At 43.9% G+C, this 26,373-nt stretch overlaps 1 protein-coding gene and 1 pseudogene across 1 annotated transcript; one reads left to right on the top strand and one right to left on the bottom strand.

Moving 5' to 3' along the window:
• Positions 1-499: 499 nt before the first annotated feature.
• LIPA (lipase A, lysosomal acid type) lies at positions 500-26,132 on the bottom strand. Its single transcript, XM_066349019.1, has 10 exons — positions 25,976-26,132; positions 23,838-23,949; positions 22,409-22,526; positions 13,406-13,604; positions 12,222-12,331; positions 10,034-10,170; positions 9,473-9,619; positions 7,928-7,999; positions 3,677-3,748; positions 500-1,985 (listed from the first exon to the last, which is right to left on the bottom strand). Exons 2-10 carry the CDS (start codon positions 23,946-23,948, stop codon positions 1,752-1,754), a joined length of 1,200 nt encoding a protein of 399 aa, XP_066205116.1. The 5' UTR covers position 23,949; positions 25,976-26,132; the 3' UTR covers positions 500-1,751.
• LOC136381573 (small nucleolar RNA U3) lies at positions 18,038-18,121 on the top strand (annotated as a pseudogene).
• Positions 26,133-26,373: the final 241 nt, after the last annotated feature.

The following is a 26,373-nucleotide window of genomic DNA, read 5'->3' as shown; positions in this document are numbered from 1 at the left end:
TATATTCTAAGCTGTGTGTTAGATTTGGGGTAAGATACATCTCCTGCCCTCAAGCTCACCGAGTGGGAGAGATCACATTAGACCACCAAATTTAGGTGGCAGAGTCCCTGTAGCATGACTTGTCTCTGACAGGCTTGTTTCCTCATTTGCTCACGGAGGGAGTTAGATGGACAGTCCTTGAATCACTGGTCCTGCCTGCGACAGGCCAGTGCCTGCAGATGGGCTCATCACTGCTTAGTCTCTGTTCAGCCTCCCCCAGTGAACCCTGCAGGATAATGAGAAAGGCCAGTGTTTCCAAATTATCTCCAATGCTCCTCAGGCTTGAGACCACTCTCTACGCCCCATTGGAGAGGATCAAATGTTCATGGGTAGTGCAGGTGAAGTTTACAAGGAGTAAGGGAGAGGGGGAAGAGATGAGAAAGAAAAGCACAAGTCTTACCAAAAGAAAAAGGGAAGTAAAGAATGGTTGTTAAATAAAGAACAATACATACAAAGAATCCTTTAAGCCGATGAGGCTCACTGAGTTTTATTGAAATGTTTAAATAAGCGTTTTATATATTGATATATTAAAAGTAGTATTGTGCTGACTCCACATATTAGTCAATACCAAGTATTGTTCACTATTGGAGCTAAAGTGACTAGATCAGAAAAAATATCAACTGTTACTCTGCCCATCTGACAGTACTGTCAGGAAACACTGCTGTAAGAAATGCAGGTGAATGTGGGCTCCTGACACAGGAATGAAAGTCAGGAGTCGTGAAAATATGGACACATACAAAACTAAAAACAGAGCAATTCCCTGAGCGTTAATCTTAAAGCATTCACGGTCACATTCCTCTCATATGAAAATGAATTAGGACACTCCTCATGGGCAGCTTTTGATTCACACACGTCATCACTAAGCTACAGCAACTGGTTCAGAGAATACATTAACTTCAGAAAAAAATAATGGTGTCGTCTCTCCACAGGACTTTTCTTCTCAAACAAGTGGACTTACCATTAAGAGTTCATGAGTATGGATGGCTGCATGAATCAGTCTTCAAGTATTTAAAATACAGCTGTTGTGTTGTAATGAGTGGAATTTCTTTTTGAGGACTCCAGCATATAATTTTGCTTCATCAGAGCAATTCAAACACTTGCTAAATAACAGCTATCACAGATAGATTTTTTAAAAATTCATTATAGAATCTTTATAGCTAACACGGGTGGGGAGTCAGTGTATCTGACTCGGCGCCTCCTGCTGAGAACATGTGAGAGTGTCGTTTAGATTCTTAAAAACAGGCTCACTCCACTGGGGAGCCTTTTAGGCCAGGAGATGAGAACTGGGGCTTATCCACAGAGCTTTCCTCAAGTCTTGTCAGATTATTTACCAACGAATAACACGGTTTAAAAATTCTAACACAGATGTCAATGTGTCCTGTGTGGGGGTGGAGAAAGCAATACAGTACATTTTCAATTGTATAGATAAGCAGATGGTTATGACCTTTCACAAGTCAGTGCTGTTTTTAAAAGACTCACAGAAACTACGCTATGGTTAAGACACAAGCCACATATTTGGCCATGATTAAACAAACAACAAAAAAAGCAAGTGTATTTCTAATCCTAACTGGAGAAAATTGGGCATCTCCAACATCATCATTTTCTTGGATATAAAAATATAAAAGAAAAATTAGTATGTTAGAAAAGTTAAGTCAATAAATTTTTAACTTGATTCCATCTTTGGCTTGATGGTCAATTTCTCCAGCTGGCTTTCACTGATACTTCCTCATTAGAGTCACCATGTCATTATAAAGCCGCCAAGGGGCATCCAAGCCCCAGATGAAGTCCAGATGCTCCCAGTCCGGAAGGCACTCGTGGTACACCAGGTTGGTGAGCTGGGTCAGCAGGACGCTGACGTCGTTAACGTCGGCCAGCCAGTCCCGACCCCCACTCCACACAGCGGTCGGCACCAGCATGTCTTTCACGTTGTACGTGGGAGGCTGAGTCTATGGGAAAAACCCACAGGAAACTTTGTTGTGGTTGTTTTCATTTACAAAAAGACAATCAACAATCTCCATTAGGCCCTGGCCGGTTGGCTCAGCGGTAGAGCGTCGGCCTGGCGTGCGGGGGACCCGGGTTCGATTTCCAGCCAGGGCACATAGGAGAGGCGCCCATTTGCTTCTCCACCCCCCCCCCCTTCCTCTCTGCCTCTCTCTTCCCCTCCCGCAGCCGAGGCTCCATTGGAGCAAGGATGGCCCGGGCGCTGGGGATGGCTCCTTGGCCTCTGCCCCAGGCGCTAGAGTGGCTCTGGTCGCGGCAGAGCGTGGCCCCTGGTGGGCGTGCCGGGTGGATCCCGGTCGGGCGCATGCGGGAGTCTGTCTGACTGTCTCTCCCTGTTTCCAGCTTCAGAAAAATACAAAAACAAACAAACAAAACAAAAAAAACAATATCCATTAAACACTGATTCATTGAGAATAAAGATTAAATTTTGGAAACTACTCTCCATTTGCTTTATAAGTCACTGTTATCTGAACAAAAAGGAACCTAACCCACAATGAAAGAATAGTTACTATAGTAACATGCTGGGCATGGTAACAAGTGCTTAAATCCCCTGGGAGGAAGACAGACTCCCAGGGGGTTGATTGAAAGTAACAGAACCAAGTAGTTGGGAAGGGGCTTTGGAATCCACACCTCCTACTTTCCTTCCCTCTGGAGTATAACACAGTCATAGGAGTACTCTAGGGCTGTTTCTTCATCTTGAATCATCGTCATCACCACAGTGAAGTTGTGAGAATTAAATAGGTAAAACATGGCAAAGAGCTAACACTTGAGAGTACTTAGCACTCAAAAAAGGTAGTAAATTTATTGGTATATGGGAGAAAGGCTTAGGCAAAGTCACCTGGCCAAGGCCCACCAGCTACCAGATAACAGACCTGGGCTTGTCTGACTGATTACTATGAGTCTCGTGTGACAATGACAGTGACAGGTGTTACACAAGGCCAAGGAAGAGCAAAGAGGGAAAAGCAACCCGCGAAGCTCGGGTTGTCCTGGAATGGAAACGCTCTGCAGTCAGCCTCAGACATTTCCCCTGAGCCCAGCCAGGACCCTGACGACTCAGGAATCAGCCTCAGACATTTCCCCTGAGCCCAGCCAGGACCCTGACGACTCAGGAATCAGCCTCAGACATTTCCCCTGAGCCCAGCCAGGACCCTAACGACTCAGGAATCAGCCTCAGACATTTCCCCTGAGCCCAGCCAGGACCCTGACGACTCAGGAATCAGCCTCAGACATTTCCCCTGAGCCCAGCCAGGACCCTAACGACTCAGGAATCAGCCTCAGACATTTCCCCTGAGCCCAGCCAGGACCCTGACGACTCAGGAATCAGCCTCAGACATTTCCCCTGAGCCCAGCCAGGACCCTGACGACTCAGGAATCAGCCTCAGACATTTCCCCTGAGCCCAGCCAGGACCCTAACGACTCAGGAATCAGCCTCAGACATTTCCCCTGAGCCCAGCCGGGACCCTAACGACTCAGGAATCAGCCTCAGACATTTCCCCTGAGCCCAGCCGGGACCCTAACGACTCAGGAATCAGCCTCAGACACTTCCCCTGAGCCCAGCCAGGACCCTAACGACTCAGGCCGGCTTCCTTGAGGAGTTTTCAGGGCCCATTAACTCGAACGACTTTGAAGACTTTACCTGGTTGTAATGAAAATAATTCTTGGCACTGCTTCCCCAGTCAAAGGCTTGAAACTTTTGCAATTTAAAAGTCTAAAAAGAAGATAATTTGGGGGAAAAGGTTATGGATGTTTGAGATAACAGCACAGGTTGCTAAAGCTAGCCACATCCCAAATCAATTTTACACCAATACCCGGGTTTACTCTTCATATCCAAACTGCAATTTAAAATAAATGGTATTATTTTGCTCTCCTTTATAAAATGACGCTATTTCTCTATGACTGAAAAGTAGCTATTACATGACTCAATGAGGCAACTAGACACACACGGTGAATTACACAGGGAGGGGCAATGTTCCGGGGCTCTCTAAAACGTGTCAGATTTATAAAGAGAATAATCTTTGTAAACTAAATTTAAAAGCCTAGTAAAGAACTAGGTTTTGGATTTTCTAACCACTATACTATACACCTGAAACTAACAAAATAATATTGAATGTAAACTGTAATTGAAAATTTTTTTTAATTAAAGAATATTTTTTTAAAAAGAAACAAAAAAAAGTAAACATGTATAAAGTTACATGTAAAAAAAAACTAGGTTTTGGTACTATCTTAAAAAAATTGGAATGCTAATTATTGAAACAAAAAGTAAATTTCTGAATCCACTATGAATAATATGGCCTTGAAGGGCATCCCCAAACTGCTCCCATAGAAACCTGCAAACTTCACTCCTGAATTGCAGCCCTCAGCCTGCCAGTGCCCAGGCCCGCCCCGCCCCATCAGCGGAAGCCTGGGAGCTCGGGGCCCCCCACCCCACCACCCCCACCCCACCCCCGCACCAAGCTGGCCTGCACAGTCAGAGGGTGGCAGCCCCTGACTAGCCCAGAGGAGGGAGGATCAAGAAGGTCCTATGAAACAGCTGCACAAAGCAACTGTTCTTGACAAAGAGATAAGACAGTGAGCCGAAGAGCAAAGGGCAGGACTGCCTTCCACAGCGAGTCTGGGCTTTGGAGAGGTCCATGAGGCACATTCCAATGTGGTTAGAGCTGAAAACCACAGCAGGGCCCCAGAGCAGCGCTCTGGACCTCAGTCTGCGGCTTTTGACCCCGGCCAGCCGCTAGATAAAAGGGCTGGGACAAGAACAGAAGCCTGGATCGCAGCAGGTCCAAGAGCTCTTCTGCGAACCGAACCCAACGCGCAGTGGCGGCCTGCCACAGTGGGGGGTGGGGAGTCACACTGCTCTGTGCTGTACAAAGGGGTCCGATGTCCTTGGCTGCCACATTCCCAAAGGCCCCTGAAAGCTCGTCACTTGCACTTTGCCTGGCATATCGCACAGGGGCTGCAGTGCTCACTGAAGTGGGTAATTCAGCATCTGCCTCCAACTCAGCTGGTCACTCTCCCCACAAAAGTGCACTAACTCCTGAGTTGACAGAAGTGCGGCCTTTAAAACACTCTCCATTAGGGAAGAGGGTAAAAAGTGTTCCAGAAGGTAGGGGGTGTTTTGGTAACGGGGCACACGAGGAAAAGAAGCGACCACAAACAGAAATGTGGCTGAGAAGAAAAGCAGGAGGCCGAATAAACAGTGGGGAATCTGAGAAGCTTTGAAGGTTTGGGGACATCCCTTAAGAGGGAAGGGCGTGCTCTTCAGCCTGTCAACTACCCGTGTCCCAGGGACCCATCGAAGCCACAGCAAACTCCAGCACTGAGTCACTGACGTTCAACATTGGGCCTCACAGTCACTACAGGGGCTGCAAGCCTCGGGCACAGTCCTGCCTGGCTCCTTGGGACCAGCCCAGGAAGAGGTGAACTCCTACACTCCCAACAGCTGAGGAAGGACACTAAAGCACCAGTGATGTCCCAGATCAGTGGTTCCCAAATCCAGTTGGGCAGAAGAATCTATTGGACATAATTTTTTTTAAAAAAATACAAATTCTCACCACTCAGCAGCAAAAGGAATGAACTACTGATGCACATGACAACAGGGATGAATCTCAAAATAATCATGCTGAAAGAAGCCACACAGAAATAAGTCTACACTGTATGATTACAAATCTACAAAGTTCTAGAATATGCAAACTAAGCTATAATGAAAGAAGGCAGATCAGTGGTTGTTTGGGGACAGAGGTGGAGGAGGTAAAGAGGAGAGTGTTAAAAGGGAGCATGAGGCCCTGGCCGGTTGGCTCAGTGGTAGAGCATCGGCCTGGCGTGCAGAAGTCCCGGGTTCAATTCCCAGCCAGGGCACACAGGAGAGGCACCCATCTGCTTCTCCACCCCTCCCCCTCTCCTTCCTCTCTGTCTCTCTCTTCCCCTCCCGCAGCGAGGCTCCATTGGAGCAAGGATGGCCCGGGCGCTGGGGATGGCTCCTTGGCCTCTGCCCCAGGCACTGGAGTGGCTCTGGTCGCGGCAGAGCGACGCCCCGGAGGGGCAGAGCATCGCCCCCTGGTGGGCAGAGTGTCGCCCCCTGGTGGGCATGCCGGGTGGATCCCAGTCGGGCGCATGTGGGAGTCTGACTGTCTCTCCCCGTTTCCAGCTTCGGAAAAATACAAAAAAAATTATTAAAAGGGAGCATGAGAAAACATTTGGGGATGATAGATATGTTCATTATCTTGCTTGTGGTGGTGGTTTTGTGGGTGCATACCTATGTCAAAATATACATCATCCTGATACGCCAAGTCAGTGCACATACAATAACCCACCAATGAATGCATAAATAAGAGGAACAACAAATCGATGTTTCTCTTTCTCTTTCTCTTCCTCTCTCTCCAAATAAACACTAAAAATCAACCAATAAATTATATTTAAAAAAATAGGAGTAGAGACTCTCCAGTCCAAATGAACAGAATTGGTAGGGATGGGACACAGGAGTCTCTGTTTCTAAAAGCTCAGATTACAGCCAATCCAACAGCTCTACCACAAACTCAACTCCCCTTGAGACAGGCGAGCCTCTCTTAGGAGGATGGGGATGTCCTTCAGTAACTTCTTGAGCCTCTCTCCTAGATAAGATTAAGGTTTCACTTCAGGTACTCCCCAAACCAAAGCACCTGCTCCAGTCAATGAGAGCACCCAGTGGGAGCCTGGAGAACAAGAGACCTACTCTGTGCCCGTGTGAAGAAACCAGCACTAGATAGGCCAGACCCAGCAGCAGTTCTGGGAGCCACACCCTGTCAGTGTGCTCCCCTGTGCACCAAGCTCCCTCCGGCCCCCCCTTTGCCTCTTAGCCAGATTTTAGCAAACCTCTTCTCTTCTGAATCTATTTTATCCCCTCTCTTGATTTTTATTCTTGTGTCTGGGAAAAGAACCCCTCAGCTGGCAACACCCTTACTTTTCTTAAACAATGTTATTAAAAGTATACTTTTAAAGCAAGTCATATGCTTCTGATGCAGGCAGTGACTGCCCCATGTTTGGAAATAGCCAATACACTCACCTCATATTGGTTTGGAGCTTAAATGGTAAGTTATTTTGTATTTTAAAAGTGTGGGGGATTATACAAAAATAGGTCCTGAGGTAGAAAAATAGTACCTGACATATTGTTAGGTGGAAAAAAAAATCAAGTTACAAAAGAATAAGTAAAAGAAAATATAACAATCTATTTCTACAATTATTATTTCATCTATATCTTTAACTATTTCCTTCCGAAATGATATGCAGCAAGAGCTATAGAGTGGAATGCAGAAACATTTCATATCTCTGGGTACACATTTTCTATCTCTGTGTAGAAGTATAGAATAATTTTTTTAATCTTAAGAGAATTTTTATTATTTTTTGCCTATGTGTAATTTCTAAATTTTCTAGAGTGAATATGCATTACTTTTGGGATGTAATAAAACAACCAAACTCTATTTTAAAAGCTGGTGGCTCCAATTAACTCCCATGATGGGTTTAGCTCTGGGTTATCCACTGATATTTCAGCATATTATGTTCATGGGTTAATGCTGAAATGACAGCTTGGGTCTCCAAAACAGCTCTGAAGTCTCGTTTTGTGAAGATACATAGAAATAAAATAAACCTGGGACTTCAGGAAAAGCTGATGGAGGACAGGGAAGGGGAAAGATACAAAGAAGTCAACCCAACAGCCATTTGGTGAACTCACACCTAGCACAATTTTCCCAAGGAGATGACAAAAGGAACACAGGCGCAAAGGCGGGAACCCAAGAACCCGGGAGGGACAGCAGCTCAGATCTGCGAGCAGACTGTGTTTCCGTGCGGTCGGGGCTCGCACTGCGGCGCCCCACGGGACGCACAGATCCTTCTAACACAGGCTGCACAGAATGCCTACCTGGCTCCAGTGGATCATGTTCTGCACAGAAGTCCCAGCAGGAGAATGCGCTACATACACGGCCACTCTAGACTGCAAAAATATGTTGAAATAAGGAAAGAAAAATAAAAACAGCATTAAGAAAGCATTGATAATAAATTTCACACTTCACAGCATTAAAAACTACAAGCCACAATCTCAAGTATGTGAGATAAAAAGGAGGAAAAATACTCTGACTACAAATACGTCCTATAAAAGGATGTACAACCTCACTTCAAGTACATATGAGGGAAATACAGCAACACAGTAACCATGGTACTGAGTGGGTAGATTACTGCTCGTTTTTATTTTCTTCTACATGTTTTTCTGAATTTCCAAAATTTTATGTAATAATTATACCTTACTTTTATCATCAGAAACAAGAAATATTATCATTTAAAAAAATTCCCGCCTGACCAGGCGGTGGCACAGTGAATAAAGCGTCAGACTGGGACACAGAGGACCCAGGTTCAAAACCCCAAGGTTGCCAGATTCAGTTTGGGCTCATTCAGCTTGAGCACGGGCTCACCAGCTTGAGCGTGGGATCATAGACATGACACCATGATCACTGGCTTGAGACCAAAGGTCACTGCCTTGAAGCCCAAGGTCACTGGCTTGAGCAAGGGGTTATTCATTCTGCTGGAGCCTTCTGGTCAAGGCACATATGAGAAAGCAATCAATGAACAACTAAGGAGCTGCAACAAAGAATTGATGCTTTTCATCTCTCGCCCTTCCTGTCTGTCTGTCCCTATCTTTCCTTCTCTCTATCTCTCTCTGTCTCTCTCTCAATAAGAAAAATAAAAATTTTTTAATAAAAATATAATTTTCCTAGAACCTTCACTCCAGAATATTAAAACCTGTTTTCAACAAGCAACATTACAAACTATAAATATATTTAGAAAAATAGCACATTGCTAGCCAAGGGTTTATAAATAAATGTACACACACACACACACACACACACACACACGCACACCTGTGTGTATGTAAATAACCATTCCAAAATTAAACAATTATAATAATTTTTAAAAGAAACAAATCACAAGAATAAATATACCATATTTTTTGCTCCATAAGATGTACTTTATTCCCCAGAAAAGTGGAGGGGAAAATGCCCGTGCGTCTTATGGAGCTAAAAATACAGTATTTTATTAAATATTTTAAAACACCATTTGGTTTAGAATTTTTTTTTCTTATTTTCCTCCTTAAAACCCTAGGTGTGTCTATGGTCAGGTGCGTCTTATGGAGAGAAAAATACGGTAAATATCAAGACTTAAGTTACGACAGCTTTCCTCATTCAGTAGTTTCCGTAGAGAAACAACGCAGGAAGTTGGCCACAGCTGGCCCGAGGGTGGTGTTCCAGGCACTTGCTGAAGCTGATTCTTATGCCTCTTAAATAAAAGACCCATCAGAATTCTAATGATGCCATTCTAACCTCTCCAGCATCCTCCAGCACAAATGAGCATATTCACAGATAAAATAAAATCACTGAAAGTTTAAAGCAACTCCTATTACAAACATACGTACCATATTTAAATTTCTCTCATTAAATCCACATAGAAGAAAAAGGGTATTTCCACAAAGCTCCTTCAGAATGACATGATTGCAAAAATGCCTACTCAGCCACTTGAACAATGCATTCTGGGGGAAAAATTCCTTGTCCCCAAATAGGTCCTGCAAAATAAAAAGAAACCCAAGACCACCTCAGCATTCTGGTACAAGGACTCCCACGACCCACCCCAGAAGCAGAGAAGTGTCAACTGTCTCCCCGATGGCCTCCGCAGAGAAATGGTAACCCAGCAGATGTTCAAACTAGGGTCCTTATGCAATCTGTTTACTAAGGCAGAAGCATATGTTATAAATATGCTACCCATGAGAACATGGGGCTCACATATAGAATCAAGATACACCTTCCACGACTCCCCAGGATCTGGAAGTAGGGGGAAGGGGACTGAAGAAAAACGGGAGAGAGAAGAAATCCCACTTTCCATCGACAGCAAAACATAAAGGAGAAGAGCACAGCTTGTCCCTCGAATAGCTAACTCTTCAGATCGGAAAAGGAAATTGGGAAAGAGAGGTAGTAAGTACCTTAATGAGAGGGTCTGGAAATCGTCCCACTTTAGCTAGAGGACTAGTAGAGAACTCGATTGAAGCCACAGGACCCAGTGCAAAAAACAATTTAATCTTTTTGGCCAGCTCTGGAATCCGTGAAAATGCTATAAAACCTACAGGAACAAAAGAAAAGTGAGAGGAATTTGATCTGGAACTTTCTCTGAAAAGGCAAAGGCAGTCATGCAGGACGCCCTCTAGTGGCAACCTGTGAAACATGCAAGCAAATTCTTGAAATGGGGTCCTCTGAGTTTCTGTGTGCAGAAACACTCAGTTCAGCTAAACTAGTAAATCAAGTATCTGTTGAGTGCTGGTTTCAGTTTTTCAACCTAAATATGCACTGGAAGAAATCTAGGTTGCTAAAACAAGAAAATGTTTCCTGTTCCTCTACTACTGTAAACCAAGCTAAGATTGTATTCCTAGTGTCTCCAGCCCCACCACCCCCCATCCACCAATGCCCCCCATCATCCCTAAGAACAATTTCCAGAGACATTCAAATCAATCATCAAGGACTCAGAAAAGACTTGCATATTTCGAGTGCCCTAGCATTAGAATATCTCTTAGCTGCCTCTCAGGTTACTGTGAGCCTTAAACTTGGCCCCAGAATGTTATTTAGAAAGCAAAGGACATTCAGTAGACAAGTCATGGAAGAAGAAATACAAATGAAGAAAAATGCTTAATGAATAATAAGGCAAAAATGTCTCCACGTTACTTTTTGCGGCCTCTCAAACTAGTAGATAATGTTTGGTGGTAGTGAGGGTGAGGCAATTTAATCATATACAGAGGTTTTAGGGTTACAGCAGTCTCAACATACGGCATTTCAAGTTTACGACGCTCACTACTATAAAAACTAAAAAATTGAGCCATGTTTCAGTTATGCCATTAGCGTCGTGCTTACAGACTACATGGGTGAACTAGTTTGGTTGCTCACGGTGGGAGCATACGCAGTAACGCAGAATATGAGTGAGGGAGTTGGCGTCCCCCAGAACGCCTACCCACGCCACTTTGGGCTGTTAAAAGCGCAAGTGTTCCGTTTCTGTTGCTTCGTTTCTCATTTTTTCTGTTACTACAGTACAGTATATTTACGTTCTTTTCCTTTTTCTGTGATTTAGTTGTGTTTTTATGTTCTAGATTATGATTTTACAACTGTGCTAGAAAAAGTAAGTGACTTCGGCTGGGGTGTGTTTCAACTTACAGCAAAATTCGGGTTACATCACTGTCGTAGAAATGGAACTGTGTCATAACCTGAGTGATATACCCCCATATATCAAGACACTTAAAAGCATTCATACCTTTCAAATAATAATTCTCCTTCGAGGAATATATTCTAATTAGACCATGTGATATGAACACAAAGATACTGCTCATAGTAAACACTAAAAGGGGGGAATTATTTAAATTATTGGTTTTTTTAATAGGAGAAAATCAAAGTTTAATACAAGTGCATGGGGAATTCCCATAGACGTGATAGATCCATGAAAATTCCCAAAGACAGTGAGGCAACATTGGGTATAGAAGACATTCGGACAAAGGAAAAAAGGAGGGCAGGTGGGGTATTTAAATTATGGGACAGGTTCCCAGTCCCTCATCAAAAGAACTCTTGTTCGCTAGAATTATGGGCAATTTTTATTTTCTTTGAAATTAGGTAATTTTCTATTTTTGCTTACAATGAACACACATTACTTTTATAATCAACACAAGTAAAAAAATGTGTATGACTTTTTAAAATTAATTATAAATTAATTAATTATAAATAAAGAATAATATGGAATCTCTGTAGTTTCATTCCATTTAACTTTAAAAGTCAGTGTACTTTCTCATTTTCTTTTGAAGTCTCTGCACTTCCAAAACTTCTTGTTTTCTACCCTCTCACATCCCCATAGTGTTTAATTAGAAAAATACGTAATAGGCTATGGCTTACATTAATTCCTTTAAATTCAAGAGAACCATGCCACGTTTATCCATTTATAGTAAAGTCAGAATTTCCAGAGAAGACAAAATATGAACAAAATTCCATGCCTTTGCCCTAATCATTATTTCTTCTTGGTATTTAAAATAATAATAAGTAAATAAATAAATAAGCAAATGTCTATTTGAGCTAGCATAATTTTTCAGAACAAATGTAAATTCCGTAATGATATACCAACTTCCAATCTCTGTTACGTACCTATTGTAGTGCCTTGAGAATGACCCACATAATATATTTGTTTTTGTCCAGTTTTATTCAAAATGAAGTCAATTGAAGCTGGTAAGTCATAATTTGCCATCTCATCATAACTGTAATCCAAAAATGAAACTCTTTGAGACATTGCATACCAATACAACAGCACACAAATAGTAAGCGTGCAGTCTGAGGACTCATCTCAAACAGAACACGGCTGGGTAAACCACGACTGAGTGCAGGAAACAGAATTACCTGAACTGCAGAAACCCCGGGCTCCCACCAATCGTGCCTCCAAGGGCAACCATTATCCTCATTTTTTACACCATAAATTAGTTTTACCCATTTTGGAACTTTCCTATAAATGGTATCAAACAGTATGTGTATTAGGCTACATCTAAAGTGTCATATAGCTGTAATTTGTTCATTGTGTAAATATACCATATTTAATGGGCATTTGGTAGTTTCCAATTTTTCAGTATTACAAATAAGGTGACGTGTCATTGTACGTGTCGTTGGTAAAAACTCTCTTGCGTTGCATGTCCTTAGGTAGGCACTGGTTTTATCACGGGAAGCAAGTCCAGAGGATCCAGGGCCTGATCTTCTTGGTACCGGGTTTCTAGGCAGAGTCCTGGACTCGTGCACATGTGAGTACGTTTGTCATCAGGAGACGGATGAGCCACTTGTTGCCACCACCTAAGATGGACCAGGTTCTTTCCTGTATCCTCTCCTGTAATCCCCCAATAACCTATATGTATTTCTTATCCCTATTTTACATCAAGCCCTCAGACACAGAGGGCTTATGTGACATGCCCACTGTCACACACAGAGTAATTGGTAGCACCAGAAGTAAAAGAGAGAAGAGGAACATTTCCAGATATAGAACAGTGCATGTTTGGAATGAAGGCAGGAAGAAGGTCACGGGACACAACTTACCCAGCAGCTCCCACACCACTAGGAATGCCAAAATAACTAAAAATTCCTAATTAAATCTAATTCTTAAGTGTAATCATTTATTTAAAATTTACCCTTACTGCTATTTATTAAATTCCTAAAAAAAAGATTTAAAATCTTTCATGATCCATCAGCTTCCTCTCTCAGATAACCTTGAGTTACCCACCTGCCTCCCTGGGTGTCTGCATTAAAGGCCCCAAGGAACTAGACCCCTACCATAATCAGTTCAAACCTACCTGAATGCCCAGAACTCATCCTGGAACACTGACAGTGTCCTGTGTTTGCGAGACCAGGTGTTTCCCCGGCTGTTCCCCATCCACACGTCAAAACCCGCATCGGCCAGGATGAAGCCCAGGCTGCTGTTGGGGAGGTTTGTGACCCAGTTACTTGAATCTGCCAGCAAGCCATGCTGCAGGAACACCACAGGTTTGGGACCTGAAAAACAGTCATATTTAGGAGTTAGCAGCACCTAGCTTCAAAAAAAAAATCATTATCTTGCTATACAGATAATGCATAAAAGATCCGAAAGAAAATAATGAAACAGAAAGGAAACAAATTAAATTATTAAGGTAGCAATGTACTCACACATAACATTAGTAAAGAATACTTTTTTAAACAGTGCTGGCAACGTAACAGTGAAACGACTATTTTTGCATATCTCGCAGTACCAAGACACACTGACTTAATCATCAATATTTTTAAATATGTTTTTAAGAACTTAGTGAAATGTTTTTATATTTTGCTCCAGTAGATGTCTCAGAATGTATTCCAACAAAATAAATCAAAGGTAAAAATTATCCCACACACAAATTCACAAAGATATATACACATATATATTCATAAGCATATACTCACATATTTATATGTAAATTTATCTTCTACTCACCCATACCTGAGATAATGATATAGTAGAAAAACCAAAGCCTTGGAAGTCAAAGAAACCTGACCTGTGGCTACTTACACAGTATTAAGAACATTCACTCATTCATGAAACAAGCATTTACTGAGCACTAACTACATGCCAAGCATCCCAGCTATGCGCTGGGGACACATCAGAGAATAGAAACAGTGAAGAAAACAACTCATCCTCATGGAGCTGCATTATACTGACCATGAGTTTGAGTTAGACACACCTGGGTTCAAATCTCTCCTCTCCTAGTTCTGATGTGCCATTTGGGCACAGTATTTCAACTCCCCCTGAAATTTATATCATCCCCTGCAATGTGGAAATGTAATATGTACCTTACGTGGAGTAATGAGATATGAGATACTATGTGAAAAGTTCTTAACTAAGTGTCTTACCCACAGGAAGAGTTCAATAAAAATTAGCTCACATTATTAAGTTGCTTGGCCAGTCTGAGTCTCAGTTCCACAAATAACTATTAGGAAGAATAAATAAGATAATTAAGTGTCTGGTATAGTGACTGACACACAGGTCAAAATGAACCAGGAAGAACTGCCTTTGCCTCTGCCCATTCTTTGTAATAGAAAAGCACTGGAAAGAAGCTAGTGGATGAATGGTCAAATAATCACTTGCAATCTACCTGGTGCAATAATTAAGCTATCAACAATGACAGGGTCTGAGGCAGCACAGAAAAGCTTATAACAGTGTTGAAGGGGAAAAAGGAGTCAAGTACAAAATTATAGACTACTTTGGACTACAGAAATGCAGCAATAATGTATGCAAATGAGGAGCATAAAATATCAAAGAAAAATGAGAAGACTGATTAGTCAGATGGGAAGTGAATGGGCAAACGTTTATTTCTGTTAATAAAATTTCGTTTCACCTTGCTGAGAAAAGCTTACTTAAATAATAGCTATTACTGCATGCTTGTAAGTTCTGAGGTACTGCAGTGAAAATCCTGTGAAGCTGGTACTATTCACACTTAGCAGACAGGGAATTGTGGCTAAGAGAACTCAAGTAATTTGACCACTGGTAAGCTACGGTCCATGGGCATAACTGCTTTGCTGCTGGAAAGGAGGTTAGCCAGAGAAAAGTCATTCCGCACCATACAGAAAGCCCTCAGAGAATGGCAGCCCAAAGAGGGGGAAGCTGTTTTGGAGGAGTTGGACGGACCACATGCTTGGAAGAAAGCAATCTCTGGTAGCTGCAGGAAATAGATAATGTGAGACAGGAACATGATGCTGAGCCTTCCATGCTCAGGCAGTTCTTCCAAGGATCAGCTTGGTCTCGCCCTCCAGCACCTGAGGCCTGCTGTGTCTAAACAACAAACTCATATGACAGGCAAAGGGCTGCCTTCCCTAGCGGTGACCTACAATTCGTTTGTTTGTCCCAAATAGCTCTGAGGACTTGGGACTGAAGGACAGGCCTAAGAGCACCCTGGGCCAGAGAAGGCAAGTGGTATTATCATGGTCACCTAAATAACTAACGTAGAGCCAGTAAAGAGAAGCATCCCAGTGATGACCCACCACAGTGTTGCCTGCATGATTAGGCCCAAACGTGGGTGGAAGTGAGGAGGGGATTACTCAGGCTCCGAAAATGAGCCTACAGCCCACAGTATCTCACGAGAGGAAGATGACCACGTGGACGGGAAGTTCCCCTGCCTCCCAGGTCACTGGCCTTCTCTACCAGAGCATTGCCTGGTCAGGCATCCACTGGTCAGGCTCTAAAACAGCGTGAGGTGTCAGCTGAGGTGAAGGAAAGAACCAAAGGAAGAACAAGGAGGAAGTCACAAAGATCAAGCGTGGGCATGAAACAGACCTTGGTTCTTACCAGCTAGGAAAGCTTGTGGGATTTACTCAAGCGCCCTGAAGTGCAGATGTCCTTTTCTAAAGTGGAAAGGATACAGTCAGTGGACATGCAGTGAAGCTCAATAAATAATGACTCATAAAAACAATAATGGATTGTATAAATGTAATAAATATTAGAACAGAAGCACAGCAAGAGGGCCAGAGTGAGAGAGACAGGAAGTTGCTACACTGCTGGCTTTGAAAATGGAGGATGAGGCCAGAAGCCAAGGAATGCAGGCAGCTTCTAGATGCTGCAAAAGGCAAGAACAAGCCCTGGCCGGTTGGCTCAGCAGTAGAGCGTCGGCCTGGCGTGCAGAAGTCCCGGGTTCGATTCCCGGCCAGGGCACACAGGAGAAGCGCCCATTTGCTTCTCCACCCCCACCCCTCCTTCCTCTCTGTCTCTCTCTTCCCCTCCTGCAGCCAAGGCTCCATTGGAGCAAAGATGGCCCGGGCGCTGGGGATGGCTCCTTGGCCTCTGCCCCAGGCGCTAGAGTGGCTCTGGTCGCAACAGAGCGACGCCCCGGAGGGGCAGAGCATCGCCCCCTGGTGGGCAGAGCCGTCGCCCCTGGTGGGCGTGCCAGGTGGATCCCGGTCGGGCGCATGCGGGAGTCTGTCTGACTGTCTCTCCCTGTTTCTAGTTTCAGAAAAATACAAAAAAAAAAAAAAAAAAAAAAGGCAAGAACAGATCTCCCCTAGAGCCTCCAGAAGAAATATATTCCTGCCAACACTATGATCTTAGACCTCTGACCTCCAGGAATATCAGATCATAAATTTATGTTGTTTTAAGGCACTAAGTTTGTGGTGATTGGTTACAGCAACAACGGGGAACTAATACAGTTTGGAACTAGTTTTACCTCCATTTTTCAGACAAGGACTTGGAGGCACACTGAGCCTAAGTAATCTGTGCAGAGTTGCACAGCCAGTGATCCTGAACCAAGGCTCAGGCAGCAGTATGTTTCCTGGGCCTAAAGAAGAGAGAGAGAGAGGCCTGGCTCCTTGTTAGTCTGGCAGGAGCCTGCACAACCTAAAAACTTGCAGGATCTCTTAGAAGACAGGCTGTGAGTTGCATAAGGGGCCACCCTCTGCTTCTGGAAAGGAAGGTTCTAGACATGGCATCAGGGACTGAGCTTATGGACACAAGCATTCCCACTACTTCACAGTGAGTTATGCAAAGTCAGAACCACCTCTCACTTTAGACCAGGGGTCTCAAACTCAACTCAGCATGTGGGCCGCAGAGCAAGATCACAGCCGTTAGGCAAATACAAGTAGGCCCCTAGGCTTACTTAATTTTATCCAAAATATTTTGAACTTCGTGGATTAGTCTGCGGGCTGCACAAAATTGTTCGGCGGGCCGCGAGTTTGAGACCCCTGCTTTAGACCTTTCTGCAATCATCCAGGGGACTGAACAATTCAAGGAAGCTTGACACCAGCAAAGTAGGCCATCAGTTTGCACAAATCCAAAGTCCAAGACTGGTTCAACCATCCCTTTTGGCTTTAGATCACCAAAGGCTTTGGAGCCTGGGAGGCTTCCTGAAAGTGCCCCCACTATTTAAGATAAACACTAGCAAGCATTCTGGCACCTGGTTGATTTGTAGTTATTAGTCTGACACTTGTCATAGCAGCTACCAATTATGTGCCCAGCACTTTATTTTACATAAATTATACTAGTACAAGAGAGCTGTTACAATCCACCTCCACGTTAAAGACAAGGTAACTGATGCCTGAGAACAGAAAGAAGCACCCTGCCCGAGAAGACTCCCCGAGCAGACAGCGAGAATGGAAACCCAGGTCAGCCTCATTCCAAAGCCCTTGCTTTTAACTGCTCTAAAGAAAAAGTCATTGGAAAACAAAGTACTGGGGGAGCTGAGGAGTGCTCATAAGTATTCCAGACATTTTAAAGCAAGCCAGGCACCATTTCTCCAAACTGGCTGCATATTAAAATTACCTGGAGCACTTAGAAAAACATATGCACTTCTGGCCCTTGTTCTGATTTAGGGAATCAGGAACTCCAGGGACAGAGCCCGGAAATACTTCTTTTTAACAAGCTCCCTCGACTCTTCTGACGCAGTGCATCCACAGGTGTGTCCAAAGTGGATTCATCTAAAGGGGAACATGTCAAGACTATACTTTCAGGGATCATTTCTATAGTTTGTTACTAAAGGGAAACATGTCCAGCCCTCAGAGGCTAGCCCCTGAGGGGTCTTTGCCAAGGCAAGTTCAAGACGCCTGTCTGTGCATGCTCACGGCAGTTATTTCTAGTCCAGGACGCCACCAGATACATAACTTTTCAGATACTATTGGTGCTTTATTTTATGATTGCTTTATTGGACAATTTATTTCCCAATTAGGCAATAACTAAGTCTTCCTTGTGGCTGTTTGCGTACTTTAGCCAGGTCTATATGTATTTCCTTGTCTTAGCCAAATAAAATAAGTATTCTACCATGGGATTAACTTGCTCAATACTTATTACATAAGCCCATGTTCTCAGGTTTGAAGAACACTGGCTCACACTGGCCAGCCCACTGCCCTTTGACCTACAGCCCTTTCCCTCTTTGAACTTGGCTGTCTCACCCACTACAATGAGGGTTTTGATCTAGAACATAGGTTCTAAGAACCCCAAAATTTTACCTCGGAATCTGTAAAAGACAATGTTAAAAACGAAAGCTCCCCAAATCCTTGGCCCAGGCAGGACTCTGAGAGCCTTCTAGCGCTAACATCCCATGACTTTCTGAAATAAGGCTGAGCAGATAAAAACAGAACCACTTCCCTATAAATGAAAAATTTCTGAATTTCAATTCCCTTTTGGAGTTAATAATGCAAAAGCAGGGGTAGCTCCACACCCGACAGAGAAGTTGGCGCAACACTGAGAAACAGCATGCACATCCTTCTCAGGTCGCCAGCTCTGCAGATTACTTACTTTCTAAACAAGATTCCAAGCTGACTAGTGAGTAGAGGTTTGATCAGACATGCAAATATATAATTGATTAAATCAGGGAATTCTTTACTGGATCCATAAACCCTCCACAAATACATACAAAATCTGTGTGCACATAGGGGTCTTTTATTTTACTAGAGAGAAGGCCCATTGCCTTCAGCTATTTATGTACCCAATTCTGAGGACTGTCCTGGTGTAACTGCCACTCAGGCTGACCATGCAAAGACACCGTCCTGCTAGCTGCTGTGAGGGACACAAAGGTGACAAAGACCCAGCCTCTGCCTCCAAAGAGTGACTGAGGGAGGAAGCATGGGGAGAAAGAAGTACAAAAGTCAATTCAAAGCAAAATATGAAAACCGCCGCAAGAGGGGTATTAGCAAGGCATTTGGGAGTTCAGGGAAAGTGCGTGTCTCCTTCCTGCTGAAGCAATCAGGAAGGAAAAGTTGGCAGCTAAGTAGGGCCTGGAAGGAGGAAAAGGTTTCTTTTAAAAATCTGTATAAAAATGGAGATGGTAGGCAGGGTGAGCAGCATTCCAGAGGTGGTGTTTACAAGCTGAAGTCCAGGAAGATTTTAGCAAAAAGGAAAGAACTCATTTGGATTTGAGAGTGTAGAAAGTAGTTCTTTGAGACTCATTAACATAACAAACACAACTTCAATGATATCAATTATATCATTCATAATTTGGTTATGGTGCCAATTTAAATCTGTGCGGTTAAGTGATAAGTATTTCTTAGACAATGGGTAAACAAGCTGGCAACCAACAGTTCTCTAGCACTTCTCGTAAACCTGTGAAAGATGTATTCTACCGCATCTACAAGGAAGACACTGAAGACATCATGGCCTGAGCCTGTACTCACTAATTCAGAAAATCATACCCGCGGTGAACTTCAAAGGCCTACTGCTGTACGGAATGGGGGTGAGCGGCACAGACACATCTGGGACAGAACGTGAGGGAAAGGTGTGTATCTTCATTTACTAGCCCCTGTAGACGCTGAATGGCAATGTCACGTGATTATGCCTGGGCTCTAAGAAGTTCAACCCTGTAAAACTACCTAAGAGGATGAAAACAGGGCAGAGAGCGAGCAGCTGGCATGTGTAAAGGCGCCATGTGGCTAAGCCCTAGGATCATAAAGCGCTAATGATCTCCAAGCGAGGCTCTCCATACAATCAGAGAGGACCCCTGTGCCAGGACAGAAGGGTGCCCACCATACAGCTGTAACCGCAGGTCGTGGCACCACAGTACCAATGTTTCAGTGTATCTTGTAATCACTTGTAGGCAGTATACATGTTCAGATGTATCGTGTTATCTCTGTATTAAGAACACTAATTTCTTCACAGACAAGCAGACTGAATTTCCATATTCCTGTCTTGAATGTCTTTCTTTTTTAACATATGGGAAACCTTAAAATGGAAGTGTCTCAAGCCTCTCTAAGTTCTGAGCTTACTTCAAGCATCCAGTTAGTAGCAATAACATAAGGTAGGGCGGTGGGCTGAGGTCTAGAGAAAACCTGACACTGCTTGGGATGGGAGACAGGCCTGAATCTGCAGTTTCCAGTCGGGGTCACTAGGAGGGCGATGGCGTTATTGATAGAGGAGGAAGTCAGGAGAGGAAGTGGCATGAATGAGAAGATGAGTTCCATGTGAGGACCTCATGAACTCTTTGCGACTGTTCGACTAAAAAAAAGAGCCAAAGTAACACCACTGACAACACCGTTCCTGAGGAGCCTCTGCCTGGACTGCGGAATTGCAAAGCAACTGGGAAGAAGAACCCAGGCAGCGCTCAGGAAAATCACACATCCCTTTGGAGAACTGAGTCAGCTGTCCCAGATTTCCTTTAAAACTCCCCCCTGAGGGTTGCTCAGGGCAGGTGCTCCACACACACCACTGACCCCCTACAGGAAGTCATCTGCAGAACAGAGGAAGAAGGTGAGGATCTAACACTATGACCAGATTTAGGGTACTTTCAGTCTCTGTTCCCCATTTTGAAGACCAAGGGCATCCACTGCCCCATACCCTCCCAAAACAAAACAAAAAGAATATAGGATATAACTTACAAAACCAGAGAGGGATAAAGACTGATGGGGAACTTTGAGATCATGCCAGCCAATCCACTGTTTTTACAGATGAAGAACCGAAGGCACACAGATGTGAAACCACACAGCGCTTAGGGGTTAACAAAGCTCTCCTAACTCTTCTTCCTACCACTGGAAGGGCCATGCTCACTTTCCTCATATCCCAGGGCACAGCGCGTTCCCCTGCAATAGCGTGATACACACATGCAGGGCATGTGGCGCTGGTTGCTTTCATGCTGTATGGAGAGAGAAGCCTGGGCACGGTGATAAAAACAAAACAAAACAGGAAGCACATTCTCTCAGCTTGTTTTTAACTCACATTATTGATTACATTAGTCAACTAACCACTTTTAAGAAAAATAGTATCAATATTTTTCTCTATGTGGGATATGAAACCAGCATACAGAGTTTACTTTAAAAACAAAGAAAGAAAACCAAGATCATATGATCCCTCTGGAATAAAATATATGTTTTGTATGTTTAGAGCAGAAGGAATAATAGAGACCCTCACTATAGCTCTATAGCTCACTACCGATTTTTGTAACATGCTTATAAAGAAGGATAATTAGTAGCATATATCTGTAAATCATAAAAACCTCAAGAAGTAGAAATTTCAAAAAGAGCATGGGCCATTTTATGCATTATTTAAAAAAGCTTTCTTATAGTTAGAATTTATGGGAGAAAAACAGATACATCAGATTACATTAAGAAAAACATAACAATACAAAGTTCACATTAACACAAGGCTTTTAAGTTTGCTTTGAATAATAATTTGGGAAGGAATTAAGGAAAAGAAGGCCCTTCTGCTCATATAAAAATGTAATTGAAGATGAGATAGTTATCTAATTACCTTCATCTCAACCTTAATTTACCAAGGACAGTTTCGAGAAAAAGAAAATGTTAAAGATCAAACTTCATCTGGAGAGATAACTGAATGAGAATCAGACTTTATTCTGATCTTTAACAATTTCAAGTAATGGCTCTAGAAATTACTTAACCTGGTTACTGATATAAAAATTGGCCAGATTGGCCCTGGCCGGTTGGCTCAGCGGTAGAGCGTCGGCCTGGCGTGTGGGGGACCCGGGTTCAATTCCCGGCCAGGGCACATAGGAGAAGCGCCCATTTGCTTCTCCACCCCGCCCCCCTTCCTCTTTGTCTCTCTCTTCCCCTCCCGCAGCCAAGGCTCCATTGGAGCAAAGATGGCCCAGGCGCTGGGGATGGCTCCTTGGCCTCTGCCCCAGGCGCTAGAGTGGCTCTGGTCGCGGCAGAGCGACGCCCCGGAGGGGCAGAGCATCGCCCCCTGGTGGGCAGAGCGTCGCCCTTGGTGGGCGTGCCGGGTGGATCCTGGTCGGGCGCATGCGGGAGTCTGTTTGTCTCTCCCCGTTTCCAGCTTCAGAAAAAAAAAAAAAAAAAATTGGCCAGATTCCAGCAATGTAGTTGCTTTTCAGCGCTTTCCTCTCTCGACACAGAAACAACCATACCTGTATCAGAACGGTCCTTTCTCCCATGAGGGATTCGGTGGAGGCAAAGAATATATCCATCTTTTGTCTCGACCAGGTGTTCCTCACTAGGAAATCCCCAGTGAGAGATGATTTCACTCTGCGGAGAAAAATAATAATGATGGAAATTCATTGGACAGAATGTGACTAGATCTCCCATATTTACAGGCAACAGAGAAGACAAAATGGCAGTGCCATGCTTCAGGATGTACTTTAGAAATCCATTACAATTGAGATTTTAGTCTGCTGGATCTAGTAGCACACCCCTCACTGAAGTAAACCTTCCCCTTGGTTCATCCATGTGTTCCACTCACAGGTATTCAGTTAAACCTTGGTTTCATCATTCTGGCAAGTTCTACACCAACTGTGACTAATTTTACCATAGCTTTGGGTCTCTTAGTTTCCATCCTGCCTGCCGGGCACAAATAAACACTCTTTCTTCTCTAAATATGCCAGCTAATACTGTGATCTATCACTGTCCTTATTTTAAGAGGTCCCATTCTGAGAAACAAAGCATAAAAATCATTTGTCTACTTTTAACAACAGACTAATAAAATTACACTTATAAAATACAGAATGACAAGGTGGAATTAAGGAACCAGAAAAGATGAAAAGTAGGGAATTGTGATCAAATTTACTTCTCCATAAGAAAAGTTCCATGGGGCAATTGTTATTCAGGGCTCAGTACCATATGGGAAACTCAGTTATCCAGAAGATTTTATGTAAATAAGTTCTCATTATTCTCTCTACCATCATACTTGAAAAAAATTTTAATTAAAAAATTTTAAGGCAGGAGAGGATAAAAAGAAAACATTTGGGTCAAGAAATAAAATTTAAGAACTGATGTCAAGTAATATCCTCTTAGCTCACTACGAATGTATCTCAGCCTCTAAGGCTGCCCGATTCTTTAGTTGGGTCACTGCATTATGTTTTAAAGTCGTTGTGTTCTTTAGTAATATCAATTTTCTGAATATTTTATGCCTACATGAGATATTTCCAGACTTTATTGTTTACTTAGATAAAAAACTTTCAAATGTTTTAATTACTCAAGGGATTACTTTTGCTTGTTTTTTGAGCTACTTTCATTTTTGTGTTGGGATATATTCATGTTTGTATTGAGTTGTGCTTCCTCGACATTGCTAATCACAATCCTTGTTCAATGTGTTGTAAAAGCAACACTCAGTAGTAATGTTCTTGTAAAGTGTTGACACCTTTTTCATTGTTCTTTAAGCAAAGTTAGTTTAAATAAATTTGTTCTGTAAACAAAAAAAATTCAGAGAATATTGAAAAGCACTATGAGATATAAAGAGATTAGACTTCATGGCTCCATGTAGCCCACATAACTGACTTGAAGAAAATATTTAACATTTGTCACATATAGTTTAAAAGCAGGTGACTTTGAGAAGCTTACCACATTCATAGTTATTTCAGGATCCACAGTTGTCAGCTTCCCTCCAGATGGCTCAGAATGGAGAATCCCGACAGCCAAACAGAACAGCAAACCAAAGAGCCACATTTTCATTCTGTATAAAAGTCTACTGTTATTCGTCCAAATATCACTACACATAATTCTGTTGGTAGATTAAAGTTCCCATAAAAATTTCTGAACCAGGTTTAAGGCAAGTAAAAGGTACGTGAAGGGCATATGCAATATGAAACAAAAGACTCCAGTCACATCTGGAAGCAAAAAAAGGAGGAATTCTTTTACTTGGGACACCCCCATATGCCACCCCCAGTTAATATGTGACCTTCGAAGTCCAGCACACCCACTCACCACTTTCATCATGAGATCATATAAAATTTTTCTGGAGAAATAACAGAAGGGAGGACTTAGAAGAAGCTAGGTTGAGAAAAAGGATCCTTAAAAGTCCGGAGCCTATTAACCTCCCACCTTCTCTCTAACTGACTTCAACATTTTTAAGTTTTGCCAATATTAGTTCTTGCCCCCTACTATCTCCTCACTTCCAATCTTGCTCAAAATTGTATGCCAGGATTCAAATATGTCATCCACGGGGAATATGTGAAATGACAGAAAAGACCCTGTAAGAGAAGAAGAGGAAAAGAAGACCACCCTTCTCTCTTTCTGAGACCCTCCATCTATCAACAAAGACCACCTAGTTTCTGACAGTGATGGGCACAAAATTATAACATAGCAAAGATTCAGGGTTGGATGGTAAAGGCATAAAGAAGTGAAGTGGGTCTGCACTGGCAAAGCAAGCCCACTCATGTTTACTCACAAGTTTTTACTTCTTTATAGTGGTTAGAAAGGCTGCACCATCCTGGGCTGACTTTTATCATAAATGCAAGGGTGGGCAAAAGTAGGTTTACAGTGGCATTGCCATAATAATAATAATAAATAGTGTTTTGCATGCTCAAACCATAAACCAAGTTTTCGCCCACCCCATATGACTTCCCTTAAATCTATTATTACTAGAGGATAAGGAGTAGGTGGAAAAGAAAAAATGAAAGGTTACAAAGCATCCAGCAGTAGCTGCTTTCCATTCAGCACCTACCCTACAGAACCAGAGGAGTCTCCAAGGGGTTAACAGCTGCAGCTACTCAAGGAAATATCGCCCAGCTCAATTCTCCTTACGACACAATACTGAGCAAGTTTCTTAACTTACTAGTCAAGTGATTCTCATAGGATGAAGATTGACAAGTATATAGAGAGAAAAAAGCCCCTTTCGGGATGGATTCCAGTGCTTTTCTAGGCTCCCTTAGCAACTTTATCTCATTTCTTTCTATATTTAACAATCCAATTAAGTGCCTGTCTGCCCTCATTTCAACCCAGCTCGAGGGAAGAGTGTGTGTCTGATTCAACTTTGAGCCCCTGGTACCCAACCAAGTGCCACTCAAATATTAGATGCACAATACAGATTTTGCAAAATGGGATGGGGCGGTCCAACAGTTCAGTGACTCAATAAAAGTCCCAGAGGAGCTTATCATTTAGCTTTATAACAGTAACAACAAGCTCTCGCTATGCGCCACACCCCACAGGCAGCGCTTACGACCTAGTGTGTTACTTCTCCACCAACTCTATGCAGTGCCCTTGAGTCGTTTCATCAGGAGACAGTTCACCCAGGTTAAGTACTGAAAGCAAGGTGCCAACTGGTTAATTTTCACCACGACCAAAGCCAAAGTCCGCTCTCGACCATGCCGTTAGCTAACAAGTTAGCTAGCGTGGGACAGGCTGCCTGGAGGAGAAAGGGGAGCTGGGAATCAAGAATCCTGGCTGTCACCGCAGTCGGAAGTCTCCGGGCAGCGTCACTGCGCGGTGACCGCGCCTGTCTGGGAAATCCGAGGGCGCCCGGGGAGGGGCAGCCAACTTCAGAGAGCTTCCGACTCCTGGGACAATCGGAGGGGCCTCGGCCCGCAGGTGCTCCGACGAGACGCGCCGGGCCACGCGCAGAGGCGGCCGGCGCCCAGCAGAGGCTCAAGGGCCACGGGACTGAGGCCCCAGGATCGGTGCGCGAGCCTCCCCTCGGAGCCCGCGGAGGCAGAACCGAACTGCCGCACCTGCACCTAACGGAGCAGCGGGCCGGCACTCACCCGGAGCCGTCCTCCCACGCCGCTGTCCAAAGCCGCAATGCCAGCCCGGGAAGGCCGGGAGCCGGAGAGACCTGCAGGGGGCGGGACAGTCCAACCCGAGGGCAGCTTCCCTCCCCAGGCTCAGGCTATTCGCGCCGCCAATCAAAGCAGCCGGCCGTGGGGAAGTGCCGCGAAGACTCCGCCCCGGCCGAACGCCGTGGGCCCGAGCCCGCCCGCGGCCCCCGCGGCGCATGCGCCCTGGGCGGGCCCTAAGAGGTGCGGCTGCCACTTCTTCGGCCGCCGGGTCTCCGCCTCCCATGCAACAGCTGCCTAGTCTCTTAGTTCTCTGCCCCAGGATCTCCCGTCCGGCCAGCATTTTCTGCTTCAAATTATATGCTCAATGCAAAGTAATCTTACTG

This window comes from Saccopteryx leptura, chromosome 9 (genome assembly GCF_036850995.1).
Source record: "Saccopteryx leptura isolate mSacLep1 chromosome 9, mSacLep1_pri_phased_curated, whole genome shotgun sequence".
Taxonomy (NCBI): domain Eukaryota; kingdom Metazoa; phylum Chordata; class Mammalia; order Chiroptera; family Emballonuridae; genus Saccopteryx; species Saccopteryx leptura.
This window is presented reverse-complemented; position numbering and strand designations above follow the sequence as displayed.

What these genes read in the sequence shown, in the direction of transcription:
- LIPA (XM_066349019.1), bottom strand. Translation starts at nt 23,948, where the DNA reads ATGAAAATGTGGCTCTTTGGTTTGCTGTTCTGTTTGGCTGTCGGGATT. An exon ending in CTGAAATAACTATGAATGTG is followed by an intron (nt 22,527 to 23,837) that starts GTAAGCTTCTCA and finishes TTTTCTCCGCAG; the next exon opens with AGTGAAATCATCTCTCACTG. An exon ending in TTCCAGACCCTCTCATTAAG is followed by an intron (nt 9,620 to 10,033) that starts GTACTTACTACC and finishes TTTATTTTGCAG; the next exon opens with GACCTATTTGGGGACAAGGA.